We start from the raw sequence: 13,823 nt of genomic DNA, 5'->3' as shown, positions 1-13,823 counted from the left end.
GTGTGACAATTCAGTTTGTCGTTGTATTGCTAATGTGAACATTATTTAACTTGGCTGCAACGAGGAAAAAAAAAAGTACAAGTATTAGCAGAGATGGAGCAGTGTAGACAGACTACTATAAGATATTGGTCTCACCACATCTGGTGTAGTATCCAGGTTTCATTTGAAATTGGAGGGTTTTACAGCCTATGAAATGGTATAAAGATGGGCTAACCAAGAAAACTGCATTAGGAATATGAGATATTAGGAATGGTTACAAAAATTGTATTTATTTCCTTTTGGAAAAAGAGAATGAGTGTAATTGTAATTAAAGCTCTCTATATTACAGAAATGACAGGTGAAAATGATTTAGCCATAGTGTTCATTTCCGATAATGTTTCAAATGCAAGAGCACCCTAGATCAAAATAAAGAAATTAGGAGCAAGAAAGAATGCCAGGTGAATTGTTTTCCACTTGGTGGGTAGCATGGTACCAGAAAAAAGTTTTTAAGGAAAAAGCATACAGTAACTGGCATCAAGACAGTTACATGCATTTCAGGAAAGAAGCGATGAAGGGATATATTGAGAAAGCATGTAAGTGGGTTGATCAATCAGCCAAATAATGAATTTGTTGAACGTCATGACTTTTTCTGGTCTTAAAAATTCTTACTTTCTTCAGGTGTGATCAACACTTCTGTAAAGAGACTTACATTGAAAATAAGGGGAGTAGGCCATTCAAGACAGCTCTGCCATTCATTATGATCATCCAACTTAATCACCTGATCCTGCCTTTCCCCCATGTCCTTTGATCTCCTTCACACCAAGTGCCATACCTAACTTCTTCTTGAGAACATACAATGTTTTGGCCTCAATTACTTTCTTTGCTAGTGAATTCCACAGGCTTACTACTCTCAGGTTGAATAAATTTCTCATCTCAGTCCTAAAAGGTTAACCCCATATTCTTAGACTACGATCCTTGGTTCTGGACTCCCCCACCATTGGGAACATTCTTCCTGCATCTACCCTGTCTAGTCCTCCACGATTATCCTCAACATTGGTGTCCCACAAAGTTGTGACCTCAGCCCCTTACTATACCCCTTATACACCCATGATTGTTTGGTCAAATTCCCCTCCAATTCGATTTTCAAGTTTGCTGACGACACCACCATAGTAGGTCGGATCTCAAACAATGATGAGAGTACAGGAAGGAGATAGCGAATCTGGTGAAATGGTGGGACGACAATAATCTCTACCTCAATGTCAACAAAATGAAACAGATAGTCATTGACTTCAGGAAGCGTAGTGGAGGACATGCCCCTGGCCACAGTAATGGGGATGAAGTGGAAGTGGTCAAGAGTTTCAAGTTTCTAGATGTCCAGATCACCAACTTGTCCTGGAGGAATCAGGACATAACATAAGAAATAGGAGCAGGAGTAGGCCATCTGGCCCTTCGAGCCTGCCCCGCCATTCAACAAGATCATGGCTGATCTGAAGCGAATCAGTTCCACTTACCCGCCTGCTCCCCATAACCCCTAATTCCCTTATCGATCAGAAAACTATCTACCCGTGATTTAAACATATTCAACGAGGAAGCCTCCACCACTTCAATGGGCAGAGAATTCCAGAGATTCACTACCCTCTGAGAGAAGAAGTTCCCCCTCAACTCTGTTCTGAACCGGCCCCCCCTTATTTTGAGGCTGTGCCCTCTAGTTCTGGTTTCCCTTCTAAGTGGAAAGAATCTCTCCACCTCTACCCTATCCAGCCCCTTCATTATCTTATATGTCTCTATAAGATCACCCCTCATCCTTCTAAACTCCAACGAGTACAGACCCAATCTGTTTAATCTCTCCTCATAAGCTACACCCCTCATCTCCGGTATCAACCTGGTGAACCTTCTCTGCACTCCCTCCAAGGCCAATATATCCTTTCGCAAATAAGGGGACCAAAACTGCACACAGTACTCCAGTTGCGGCCTCACCAGTGCCTTGTACAGTTGCAGCAAGACCTCCCTGCTTTTATATTCTATCCCCCTCGCGATAAAGGCCAACATTCCATTCGCCTTCTTGATCACCTGCTGCACCTGCAGACTGAGCTTTTGCGATTCGTGCACAAGGACCCCCAGGGTCCCTCTGCACAGTCGCACGATGTAATTTTTCTCCATTTAAATAATATTCCAATTTACTATTATTTCTTCCAAAGTGGATAACCTCACATTTGCTAACGTTATATTCCATCTGCCAGATCCTCGCCCACTCGCTCAGCCTATCCAAATCTCTCTGCAGACTTTCCACGTCCTCCACGCAATTCGCTTTCCCACTCACCTTCGTGTCATCAGCAAACTAGAATACCCTAGATTCAGTCCCCTCCTCCAGATCATCTATGTAAATGGTAAACAATTGAGGCCCCAGCACCGATCCCTGCGGCACGCCACTGGTCACCAACTGCCAACCAGAAAAGCACCCATTTATCCCAACTCTCTGCTTCCTGTTAGATAGCCAATCCCCAATCCACGCCAACACCTTACCCCTAACTCCGTGTACCCCAATCTTCTGCAGCAACCTTTTGTGAGGCACCTTATCGAACGCCTTCTGGAAATCTAAAAACACCACATCCACCGGTTCCCCTCTGTCAACCGCACTAGTGACATCTTCATAAAAGTCCAGTAGATTCGTCAAACACGACTTTCCCTTCATGAATCCATGCTGCGTCTGCTTGATCGAACCATTCTTATTCAGGTGTTCTGTTATTTCCTCTTTAATAATGGACTCTAGCATCTTCCCAACTACGGACGTTAAGCTAACCGGCCTGTAGTTACCCGCCTTTTGTCTACTTCCTTTTTTAAACAGCGGCGTAACAGTAGCTGTTTTCCAGTCAGCCGGCACTACCCCAGAGTCCAGCGAATTTTGATAAATTACTACTAACGCATCTGCTATTACCTCAGCCATTTCTTTCAGCACCCTGGGATGCATTCCATCCGGGCCCGGGGACTTGTCTACCTTCAGTCCTATTAGTCTACCAAGCACCACCTCCTTAGTAACAGTAATTGTATTAAGGACCTCCCCTCCCACCAACTCTCGATCTCTAATATTCGGCAAACTATTTGTGTCTTCCACCGTGAAGACCGACACAAAGAACTTATTTAAAGTCTCAGCCATTTCCTCGTTTTCCACTATTAAATCCCCCCTCTCATCTTCCAAGGGTTCAACATTCACTCTAGCCACTCTATTCCTTTTTATATACTTGTAAAAACTTTTACTATCATTTTTTATATTTTGGGCTAGTTTAGTTTCATAATCTATCTTTCCTTTCTTAATCGCTTTCTTAGTCGTTCTTTGTTTTTCTTTAAAGCTTTCCCAATCCACTAATTCTCCACTATTTTTGGCCACTCTGTACGCATCTGAGGATGATCATGGAGGTGGTGTTGCTGCCTATCCTTCCTGATTGCGGTCTGTGGGTTAGGAAGTCTAGTTAGGATCCAGTCGCAGAGGGAGAGCCAAGCCCTAGGCCACAGAGTTTGGAGAGGAATTTTGTCCCAATAATGTTGTTGAAGGTTGAGTGTAGTCTATAAATAGGAGTCTGACATAGGTGGCTTTGTTATCCAGGTGTTCCAGGGTTGAGTGTAAGGCCAGGGAGATGGTGTCTGCTGCGGACCTGTTGCGGCAATAGGCAAACTGTAGTGGATCCAGGTAATCTGGGAGGCCGGAATTGATTCGTGGCATGACTAACCTTTCGAAGCACTTCATAATGATGTATATCAGAGTCACCGGATAGTCATTAAGACACGCTACCTGGCTTTTCTTTGGTACAGGGATGATGGTCATCTTTTTGAAGCAGAAAGGGACCTCAAATTGGTGCAAAGAGGGGTTAAAGATGTCGGAGAATACCCCTGCCAGCTGGTCCACGCTCATCCAGGTACCCCATTGGGCCAGTTGCTTTCCATGGGTTGACTTTTGAGAAGGCTGGTCTGACATCTGTGAAGGTGACCTCAAATACGGGTTCGGCTGAGGCTTCCTGGGTGGAGGGCGTGCTCTCGCTGACCTCTTGCTCAAACGGGCATAGAATGTGTTGAGCTCATCAGGAGGGGTGCATTGCTGCTGGCGATTCTACATGCCTTCATCTTATAGCCTGTTAGGTCTTGCTGACTTTGCCATAGTTGGTGGGAGTCTGTGTGGCTAGCCTGGGACTCTAGCTTGGTCCAGTACTGTCTTTTGGCATCTTTGATGGATCTCCATAGGTCATATTGCCTCAGATAATAAGGAGACTCAAACTACACACAATATTCCAGGTGTGGACTCACCAAGACCCTGTATAACTGCAGGAAGACCAACATACCTTTTGCCTTTCTTACTGCCTTCATACTTACCTTCAACAACTGGTGTACAAGGATACCCAGGTCTCATTGCACATTCCCCTCAAGTTATAGCTATTCATATAATAATCTGCTGTTCTGTTTTTGCTACAAAAGTGGATGACCTCACTTTTATCCATGTTACACTGCATCTGCCACGTATTTGCCCATTCAGCTTGTCCAAATCACAATGAAACATCACTGCATCCTCCTCACAGCTCATCCTCCCACCCAGCTTTGTGTCATCTGAAAACTTTGATATTACATTTATTTCCATCATCTAAATGATTAATAGATAGTGAATAGCTGGGGTCCTAGCACCATTCCCTATGGTACACCACAAGTTATTGCTTGCCATTCAGAAAAAGACTCATTTATTCCTACTCTTTGTTTCCTGTCTGCCAAATAGTTTCTATCCATCTCAATACATTACCCCAATCCCATGTGCTTTAATTTTACATGTTAATCTCTTATGTGGAACTTTTGACAGCCTTTTGAAAGTCCAAATAACCCACATCCACTGGCTTCCCCTCATCAACTCTACTAGTTACATCCTCAAAGAATTCCAGTAGATTCGTCAAGCATTATTTCCCTTTCTTAAGTCCATGCTGACTTTGTCCAATTCTACCATTTTCCAAGTGCTGTGCTATAAAATCTTTGATAAGGGAGTCTAGAATTTTCCCCGCTACCAATGTCAGGCTTACTGGTCTACAATTCCCTGCTTTCTCTCCACCTCCCTTTTTTAAATAGTGGAATTGCATTAGCTACTCTCCAATCTATCGGAACTGTTCCCGAGTCTATAGAATCTCAGGTGACCACCAATGCATCCACTATTTCTGAGGCCACTTCCTTAGGTGCTCTTAGATTAGATTATCAGGCCCTGGGGATTTATTGGCCTTCAATCCCATCAATTTCCCCAATATCATTTCCCTACTAATATTGATTTCCTTCAGTTCCTCTCTCTCACTAAACCATGTTCCCCAACATTTCTGATATGTTATTTGTGTCCTCCTTTGTGAAGACAGAACCAAAGTATGTATTTAGTTGGTCAGCCACTTTCTTCGGTCCCCATTATAAATTCCCCTAATTCTGACTGTAAGGGACCTATATTTGTCTTCACCAATCTTTTTCTCTTCACATAACTAAAAACCGACTGTAAAAGTTTTGATGTTTCCTGCAAGTTTACTCTCATACTTTTCCTATTCCCCTGTCTTTTGTTCTGTTCCTTGATTCCCTCTCCGACTCCATGCATGGTTCCCACCCCCCTGCCATATTAGTTTAAATCCTCCCCAACCACTCTAGCAAATACTCCCTCCTAGAACATCAGTTCCGGTCTTGCCCAGGTGCAACCCATCCAGTCTGTACTGGTCCCACCTCCCCCAGAACTGGTCATAATGTCCCATGAATCTGAAACCCTCCCCCTCACACCATCACTTACCCTGTATGTTCATTCAAAATAACTATCAGGTCAAAAATTTGCCCATGTTGCTATAGTAATGCTACTTTTAGTTTGGAAGTAAAATCAGCAGCAGCAAAAACATTTTAACAATCAACATATCAGTAAACCCACATCACAATATTTATTAAATCACACCACATTCTGTCTCTGGACGTACCCAGCCTTTAATTTTGATTGACGTCTCACCGCAGAGTATCGGATAGCAATAACACAGGCTTTAGAAAGATTAGGCACAATTGCTCTTGATATTATCCTCACTCGAGTAAGCACCATAGAGATGTAATTGATTCTGTCAGATCCTTGTTTAATATAGCTGCCGTCTGAAGTAACCTAGAATGGCAACAGGCATTAATGCAAAGCTGATATTTCTAATTCAGTAAGCACAAGGAACAATCAATAGTGTGACATTAGTGTACCTTTAAGAATTTTTTTTAAAAATCATTATGTTCTCTGCAGTTGTAAGTAGGCCTTTTGGTTTCATTGTTGCTAGGCTATCTGCTGGAAGCCTTTTTATTGCTACTTCAATGGTTTAAATGAGATTTTGTTACTTTTTACTCTGGCATTTCTTTTATTACCCTGCATTGTTAGGAGGGAGACTGGTTGGCAGGTCATGTGTTTTGGACAGTATTTTTTCCTCATGAATTCAAGGTTTCATTTTCAGTTTAGCTGTTGGCTGTAGTTTTACTTTAGAAGGGGGTGGACATCACACTGAAAAGCAGTGTTTCTCTCTCTCTCTGATAGTGGAAATTCTGCTGTTAGCTGGAAGCAAGGCTTCTTGCCTTCCTGGAGTGAAAATTCTGCTGTTGGTGGTTTACTAGGTAGTACCTATAGCTTCTCTCTCTCTCCCTGGTGTTTTGGGAAGTTGTTGTGACTTCAAGCTTGTGTGCCTGTGTCTCAAGAGAACTGCAGCATGCAACCAAAGGACTAAGTTCCAGCATCAAGTGAGCATTCGTATTTTCTGTGCTAAACCTGTGGCAAGGGTTTTGAATCAGAAAGTTTGTTTGATTGGAACATTTCATATATTTGTCAAGGGTTATACAATATCATGCTTTTTTTCTTGTTTGTAAAAGTTATTGCTAATTTTCTTTATATACATGTTAGCTATACTCTTAAATAAACTTTGTTTGATAAAAGCTCCCTAGTGGGTCAGTTGAATCATACCTGAAGTGAAACATCTCATGCTCACCCTAGCCAAAAACAAATTGCAAAACTTATGATCCAGGTGAGCTTCATAAAACGCTTGAGTTTCTGACCTGAATTATAACTATAGAGAACATTATACTGCAAGATGAAACCTACGAGTTATTTACATTCTGCAAGACAGGACTGGTATTTCATGTGGAACTGAAAGGTAAAGCTGTTTTTATCATGTGCAGAGCATGAATTGATGACCTTACTATTTCTGCAGGTTCAGAAGAATAGCACTCTATCATTCACTTCTCACAAGAAAACAGTCTAACCAACTCTCCCATGGCATTCTATAGCAATGTGAAATCTCCCTACATCAATATGCTGGGTTGCTACAATGACCTGAAACTCAAATGGACGACCCACATCAGTGCTTTGGTTAGTAGGGGAGGTCAGAGGCTGGATATTGAGGAGATTGGTTCACCTCCAGGCACAAGTCAGGAGTAGGGGTGGCATAACCTCGACTTGCCTGAAGAGACGCAGCTACAACATTCAGTGGTTAGCACTGCTGCCTCACAGCGCCAGGGACCCGGGTTCGACCCCAGTTTGGGTCACTGTCTGTGTGGAATCTGCAAGTTTTCCCCATGTCTGCGTGGGTTTCCTCCGGGTGTTCTGGTTTCCTCCCACAGTCCGAAAGATAAGGTGGTTAAGTGCATTGGTCATGCTAAATTCTCCCTGGGTTTACCTGAACAGGTGCCAGTGTGGCGACTAGGGGATTTTCATAGTAACTTCATTTCCATGTTAATGTAAGCCTACTTGTGACACTAATAAATAAACTTTAACTTAACCCGGTCCAGAACAAATCAGTCAACTTAATTAGCAGCCCATTAGCCACCTTAAGCATGCACACCCTTCACACCATGGTGGTAGTGTGTCCTATATTCAAGATGCATTGCACCCACTTGCCAAGGTTTCTTCTAAAGTATTTTCCATTTTTATTTGGAGATTTTCTGCATTCATGGATTTTCCTTCTACCTAGATAGCCTGTAATTCATTTTGTAAATATATAAATTGTTCATTTTACTTTGTTTTTAAGAAATATATTTGCAGAATAATCTGCTCTTACAGGAATACATTACACATTTTTATTTTTAGAAAGATAATTAATAATGTAGACTTTTAAGTATGAAGAAACCTTTTCCCAATAGCACCATGGGTGTGCCCACACCATATGTAATGCAGCAATTCCAGAAAGTGACTTACCACCACCTTCCAAGGGCAATTAGAGATGAGTTATAAATGCTGGTCTTGCCAATAACAATCACATCCCACATACAAATGTTTTTAAAAAACAGAGAACTCCAATTAAGAATTATGCTAAGAACTTTAATTGTTTACCTCACTGTATCTGCTTAGCATGTTCTCCCTGGGAATGTGAACATTTTGCAACATTAAATATCCATTGTCAACATGTTCAAATGCCATCTTTGGACCAATGTCTCCAATTTTGACACCTGGAACCAAATTTTAATAATACATTAGCCATAGCATGTGTTTATTTATTTTTAAACATTTGTGGGGCATGGACATTGTTGGCAAGGCCAGCATTTATTGCTCAGTCCTAACTGTCCTTGTGAAAGTTGTGGTCCATCCACCTTCTTGAACACAATGCAGCCAAATAGATTGCTAGGCCATTTCAGGTAGGAAAGTGGGTAGGTGGGTAAAATAGTATATCGGTTGGGGGGGGTTGGGGGAGAGGTGGTTGTGGTTGCTGAGGTCATAGGGAGAATCAGGTTGGGTATTCACACGTTCACTGAACCTAATTCTCCCCATGACCTCAGCAACGTACCTAACACACAAACTGGAATTTTAAACTTACCTTTTGGCAACTGGTGCATATAAAGAGAGCGTGACTCCCCCCACCCCTCAACTCCACTTTGCCTTGACCCTGGCAAATTTCCACACCACTCCAGAAATCGACATGCTGGCTGTTAAAGCCAGAATTATGAGTTAAATCCTGAGTTAATTGGGAATTTACATATTTTTATTATTTACCTGACAGATCACCAGGGATTTCCTGCTCGTTTGCAAACCAACCAGGTTAAACCCGGAAGTGAGTGGGATAAGTCGGGTTCCCAACCTGATGCCATTATTTTGGGGTTTTAACCCCTCTTCCCCACTCGCACTCAAATCTCCTTGGCAGTTAAAATTCTGTGCACGTTAAGGGGCTATTTTAGTCATAGATTTAGAACAATGTTTGTTCTCACCAACCAAATTTTAATAAGTATTCAGATTTATTTTGTTTACACTCAAATATGCAGCTGTGCTGATGAGAAAATGGCCTCATTTGGTCCAACAAGCACTTCCTATTGTAGTTGAGAATTCTGATTAATTCTAAATACCCAACATGAGGATAATTAGCAGCTAATGTTTTAATATATGGTTTGAAAATAATACAAAATATTTAAGTAACATCTTAATAATGTCTCTAAGAAATGAATTTGTAACATGCCAGTAAAATGAAAGATGTATTCATGAAAGATACCAGCACAAGTCAGGCACAAATTATGCAACAAAGTAAATTACCCAGGCCAGGTGATAATACCAAAAGATAAAGGTGTCTTTTGGTATTAGAGCTTAAACTAGTTAGAGAAATGCTGAATCTAAGAAGCCATTTTTGGGAGAGAACTTCCATAAAACGGGCAGACGAATGACAGATCAATATTTGAAGGTGTCAAAATATGATTAATTGAAGGACATGCCATTGTTAGATTGACGGAACAGTGAATGAATGAAATTGCTCTTAATTAAGTGCTGGGCTGTATAATCTGATAACGAAAACTATAACCAATTCTGCTCTTTGGCATGAAATCTGAGATCTTTTGTGAAAGCCTGCCAGCTCATTAACTGTGTAGGTAGTACCACTGATCTCCCATTTGCCTTGTCCTAATTGTATGTTTGCTTGAATATTGTTAATTTGTAATGCTTTTGATTCTAACATTTCAATGTTTTAATAAAAACTAGTTTAATTGAAGAATTTCATTGAACTGAATAAACTTTTTTTTGCCCTTGTGAAATGAAATGTTTAATGAAAAGAATTTAAATTAATCAGGCCACCTAAAAGAATTTCCCACATCACAATCAAGGAGCAGCAATATTCTTGTTTAATTCAAAATATCAACCGCAGTATTGGGCATGGAACAAGGAGTACACAACTTTGTGCCTGTGTCCCCTACTTATACAAATTTTAAGTGGTATGCATGTTATATGGTTCCATACATATCAGCATAACAATCACAATAGTGTTCATTATAACCCACCCTTCTCAGAACAAAACAACAGGCTTTATTGCTGAAGAGCCTTTTAAAAGGAAATTAAAACCTGCAGCATATTACCTGGCAAAGCAGAATGGTCCACCAGACTGCGAATCTGAACGATAAATGCATGCATTCCATGGCACATTCCTTGGATATATAGCTGAGCCAAGACCACAGCATGATTCGCTGACCTACCCACTGAGAGTAGAAAACACAGACTGCATGAAGACTTTTCAAATGAATAGATCATTGATATTTATCCTCCAAACTGGTCAATTTGCTCAACATGGTTTGCTTCACCCTGAGCTTTCCTGTTCCTTTTAAGAACTTGCTGTATTTACCCATCAATTGACCATTACTCTCACCATGGAAAGTTGTGTCCACTAGTTAAAGCATAAATATTCTTTTAACTAAGGTTGATAACAGATAATGCCAATTTCTCTGGCCCAGAAAGAGAACAATTTAATGCGTCCTTGTGTTTGAAATTGTTGCTGAGAGATTCATTTTTTCTCTTATTTTTCCTACCTATTCTAGGGACAGTGAGGAAGGTTTTCAAAGCTTGCAGAGGGATTTGGACCAACTAGAAAAATGGGCTGAAAAATGGCAAATGGAATTTAACGCAGACAAGTGTGAGATATTGCACTTTGGAAGGACAAACCAAAGAAGAACGTACAGGGTAAATGGTAGGACTTTGAAGAGTGCAGTTGAACAGAGGGATCTGGAAATACAGGTACAGAATTCCCTAAAAGTGGCGTCACAGGTGGATAGGGTCGTAAAGAGTGCCTTTGGTACATTGGCCTTTATAAATCAGAGTATCGAGTATAAAAGTTGGAGTGTTATGGTAAGGTTATATAAGGCATTGGTGAGGCCGAGTTTGGAGTATTGTGTACAGTTTTGGTCACCTAGTTACAGGAAGGATGTAAATAAGATTGAAAGAGTGCAGAGAAGGTTCACAAGGATGTTGCCGGGACTTGAGAAGCTGAGTTACAGAGAGAGATTGAATAGGTTGGGACTTTATTCCCTGGAGCGTAGAAGATTGAGGGGAGATTTGATAGAGGTGTATAAGATTTTGATGGGTATAGATAGAGTGAATGCAAGCAGGCTTTTTCCACTGAGGCTAGGGGAGAAAAAAACCAGAGGGCATGGGTTAAGGGTGAAAGGAGAAAAGTTTAAAGGGAATATTAGGGGGGGGCTTCTTCATGCAGAGAGTGGCGGGAGTGTGGAATGAGCTGCCGGATAAAGTGGTAAATGCGGGGTCACTTTTAACATTTAAGAAAAACTTGGACGGGTTCATGGATGAGAGGGGTGTGGAGGGATATGGTCCAAGTGCAGGTCAGTGGGACTAGGCATAAAATGGTTCGGCACAGACAAGAAGGGCCAAAAGGCCCGTTTCTGAGCTGTAATTTTCTATGGTTCTATTCTCTCTCTGAATCCACCCTTTTTCTCTTCTGTACCAGATTTGATTCCATTTCACTCTCCTTCATTATTCCTTTCTTAATACTTAAATCTTACTGGTTAAATGCACTACTGATTCTGTCATTCACTAAGCTCCAAGAGACCCTCTTTCCATCATCTCACCATTATCAGTTTGCACTTTCAGCAAATAATGATGTAAAATTCTATTATGATAAAGTGTGCAGAAAAAGATCTAATTTAAGAGCGTGCATTGAGAGACACCCCGCTCCAACAAGGTCCAGCCTATCATATATCAACATCTTGCAATTATGTAGCACCTGTAAGGCTGTAAAACATGGAATATCTCACAACCCATTCATGTAAAAAATTATTGGAGTACAATGTATGTTAATTTTCTTAAAGTTTCTACTCGAAGTAATTCGATGGTCAAGTATAAAAATAGGTAGAAATAAATAACTTATAAGTCTAGTGAGATTGATATCTCAGAGGCTTACAGTCACCAGGCCACCATTTTATCGAGGATGTTTCTGGTGTGTTGAGGATGAAATCCTGGCTGAAAGCGTCAAAGGTTGCCGTTGTCTCTAGTCCACGAAGGTACGTGCCTTAAAATAAACAGCAGGTACATGATGTGGAAAGTTTAAGAGATCACAGTCGGAAACAAAAGGTTGACTACCTTACTGTCATAAAGTCTTATTGGTTGTTATCACTTAAACAGACAAATTTCAGGTTCAGTTAATATGCTTGTCTCAGGTTCAGCAGCACTGCTGAGTTCAGTAAAGCTTGTTACACTGCTCAACAGAGGTGCTGATCATACTAAATATCCTGAACTGAAAGCTATGTTTATCCAATTGAAACGGAATAATATCCAACTACCTCAATTATAATGAATATTTATGAACCAGCTAGATACCAGCTACTGGTGCAGACTACTAATTAATGAATTTACAATTTAATTTCAATCTGTTTGTTAATCATCACTTTCAAAAAGGAGCCAATGTGAATGTAATTAATTGCTTGCATAATCAAGATCAGAATTCATAGTGTGGAATTCACAATAGAAACTGCTACCTCTGCTTTGAATCATAGTATGCTGAAGCCCAAAGTTTCACTTAGCAGCTGACTTTTTTACTAAAATTTTAACAGTGAAGTGCCCTGCAATTTGATTTTGTAAAATTATAAAGCTTAAATCAAAGGTGCAATATAAAATTGTGTTGGTAAACAGTGTTCAAGTATATCAAATTGTCCACTTGCCATGGCCTAGCTCCGTTTGAGCGTAAGTTCCAATAATCTGGTAATCCTTAGCCAGTGGAACCCACTTTGCAATCTGTGCATCTGTTCCCAGTTCTGTGATTGTTGGTATAAAGACTCCATTGTGGACTCCAAAGGCCACATTTCCTCCTAGGGCCCTAAAGACAGATAGAATTTGAATTCAATAAAACAAAAAAATATTTGGAATTAAGAATCTACTGATGACTGTGAAACCATTGTCGATTGTCAGAAAACCCATCTGGTTCACTAATGTCCTTTAGAGAAGGAAATCTGCCGTCCTTACCCGGTCTGGCCTCCATGTGACCCCAGACCCACAGCAATGTGGTTGACTCTCAACTGCCCTCGAAGGGCAACTAGGGGTGGGCAATAAATGCTGGCCAGCCAGCGATGCCCATGTCCCACGAATGAATAAAAGAAACACCAGACTCATCTGAAACTGTGTTTAAAGAAATTATCAAGTTGCCCATTACCTGATGTGTATAAACTGAAGAGATGAAAGTGGATGCCTGAGTGTATATATATGAAGACCTGCTTTATGAATGACCTCAGTAAGACCCGGATGCTAAACCAGCTCAATAACTCCCACCTGTTGACTCTAGCATCACGCTCTGCAGATAAGGGCTTGAGATTGTAGCCTATTACTGAGTGTCAAACAGCTTGATTCTTTTATGGTCTGTCTTTCAGTAAATGGAACCTTGCCATACACCATTGGTTTAGTGTTCTTAAAAAGAATACATTTATATTTTAAGCAACATTCTCACTTCGACCTTAAATTGAATGGCAACTATGCTTCAATGTGTTGATAAATGTCTTTGAACTTGTAGACTCTACCATATGGTTTATTTTTGATATTAGCTATGATTCTATTCAGCAGTGTCTGACTGGAATTTTTCCACAGCGAGATATGA

The 13,823-nt window shown here is 40.8% G+C and overlaps 1 protein-coding gene across 1 annotated transcript in view; it reads right to left on the bottom strand.

Moving 5' to 3' along the window:
• Positions 1-13,823, bottom strand: part of LOC144491564 (peroxisomal acyl-coenzyme A oxidase 2-like) — a 43,442-nt gene that overhangs the window by 23,263 nt on the left and 6,356 nt on the right. The window contains exons 3-7 of the mRNA XM_078209546.1: positions 12,898-13,052; positions 12,141-12,248; positions 10,309-10,428; positions 8,312-8,427; positions 5,943-6,115 (exon numbers count right to left, since the gene is read on the bottom strand). Of these exons, the coding sequence (XP_078065672.1) occupies positions 5,943-6,115; positions 8,312-8,427; positions 10,309-10,428; positions 12,141-12,248; positions 12,898-13,052 (672 nt within the window). The remainder of the gene's footprint in view (positions 1-5,942; positions 6,116-8,311; positions 8,428-10,308; positions 10,429-12,140; positions 12,249-12,897; positions 13,053-13,823) is intronic.

The sequence above is a fragment of the Mustelus asterias genome, chromosome 3 (genome assembly GCF_964213995.1).
Source record: "Mustelus asterias chromosome 3, sMusAst1.hap1.1, whole genome shotgun sequence".
NCBI classification, from domain to species: Eukaryota; Metazoa; Chordata; class Chondrichthyes; order Carcharhiniformes; family Triakidae; genus Mustelus; species Mustelus asterias.
Note: the sequence above shows the minus strand (reverse complement) of the source record. Positions and strands in the feature narration are given on the sequence as shown.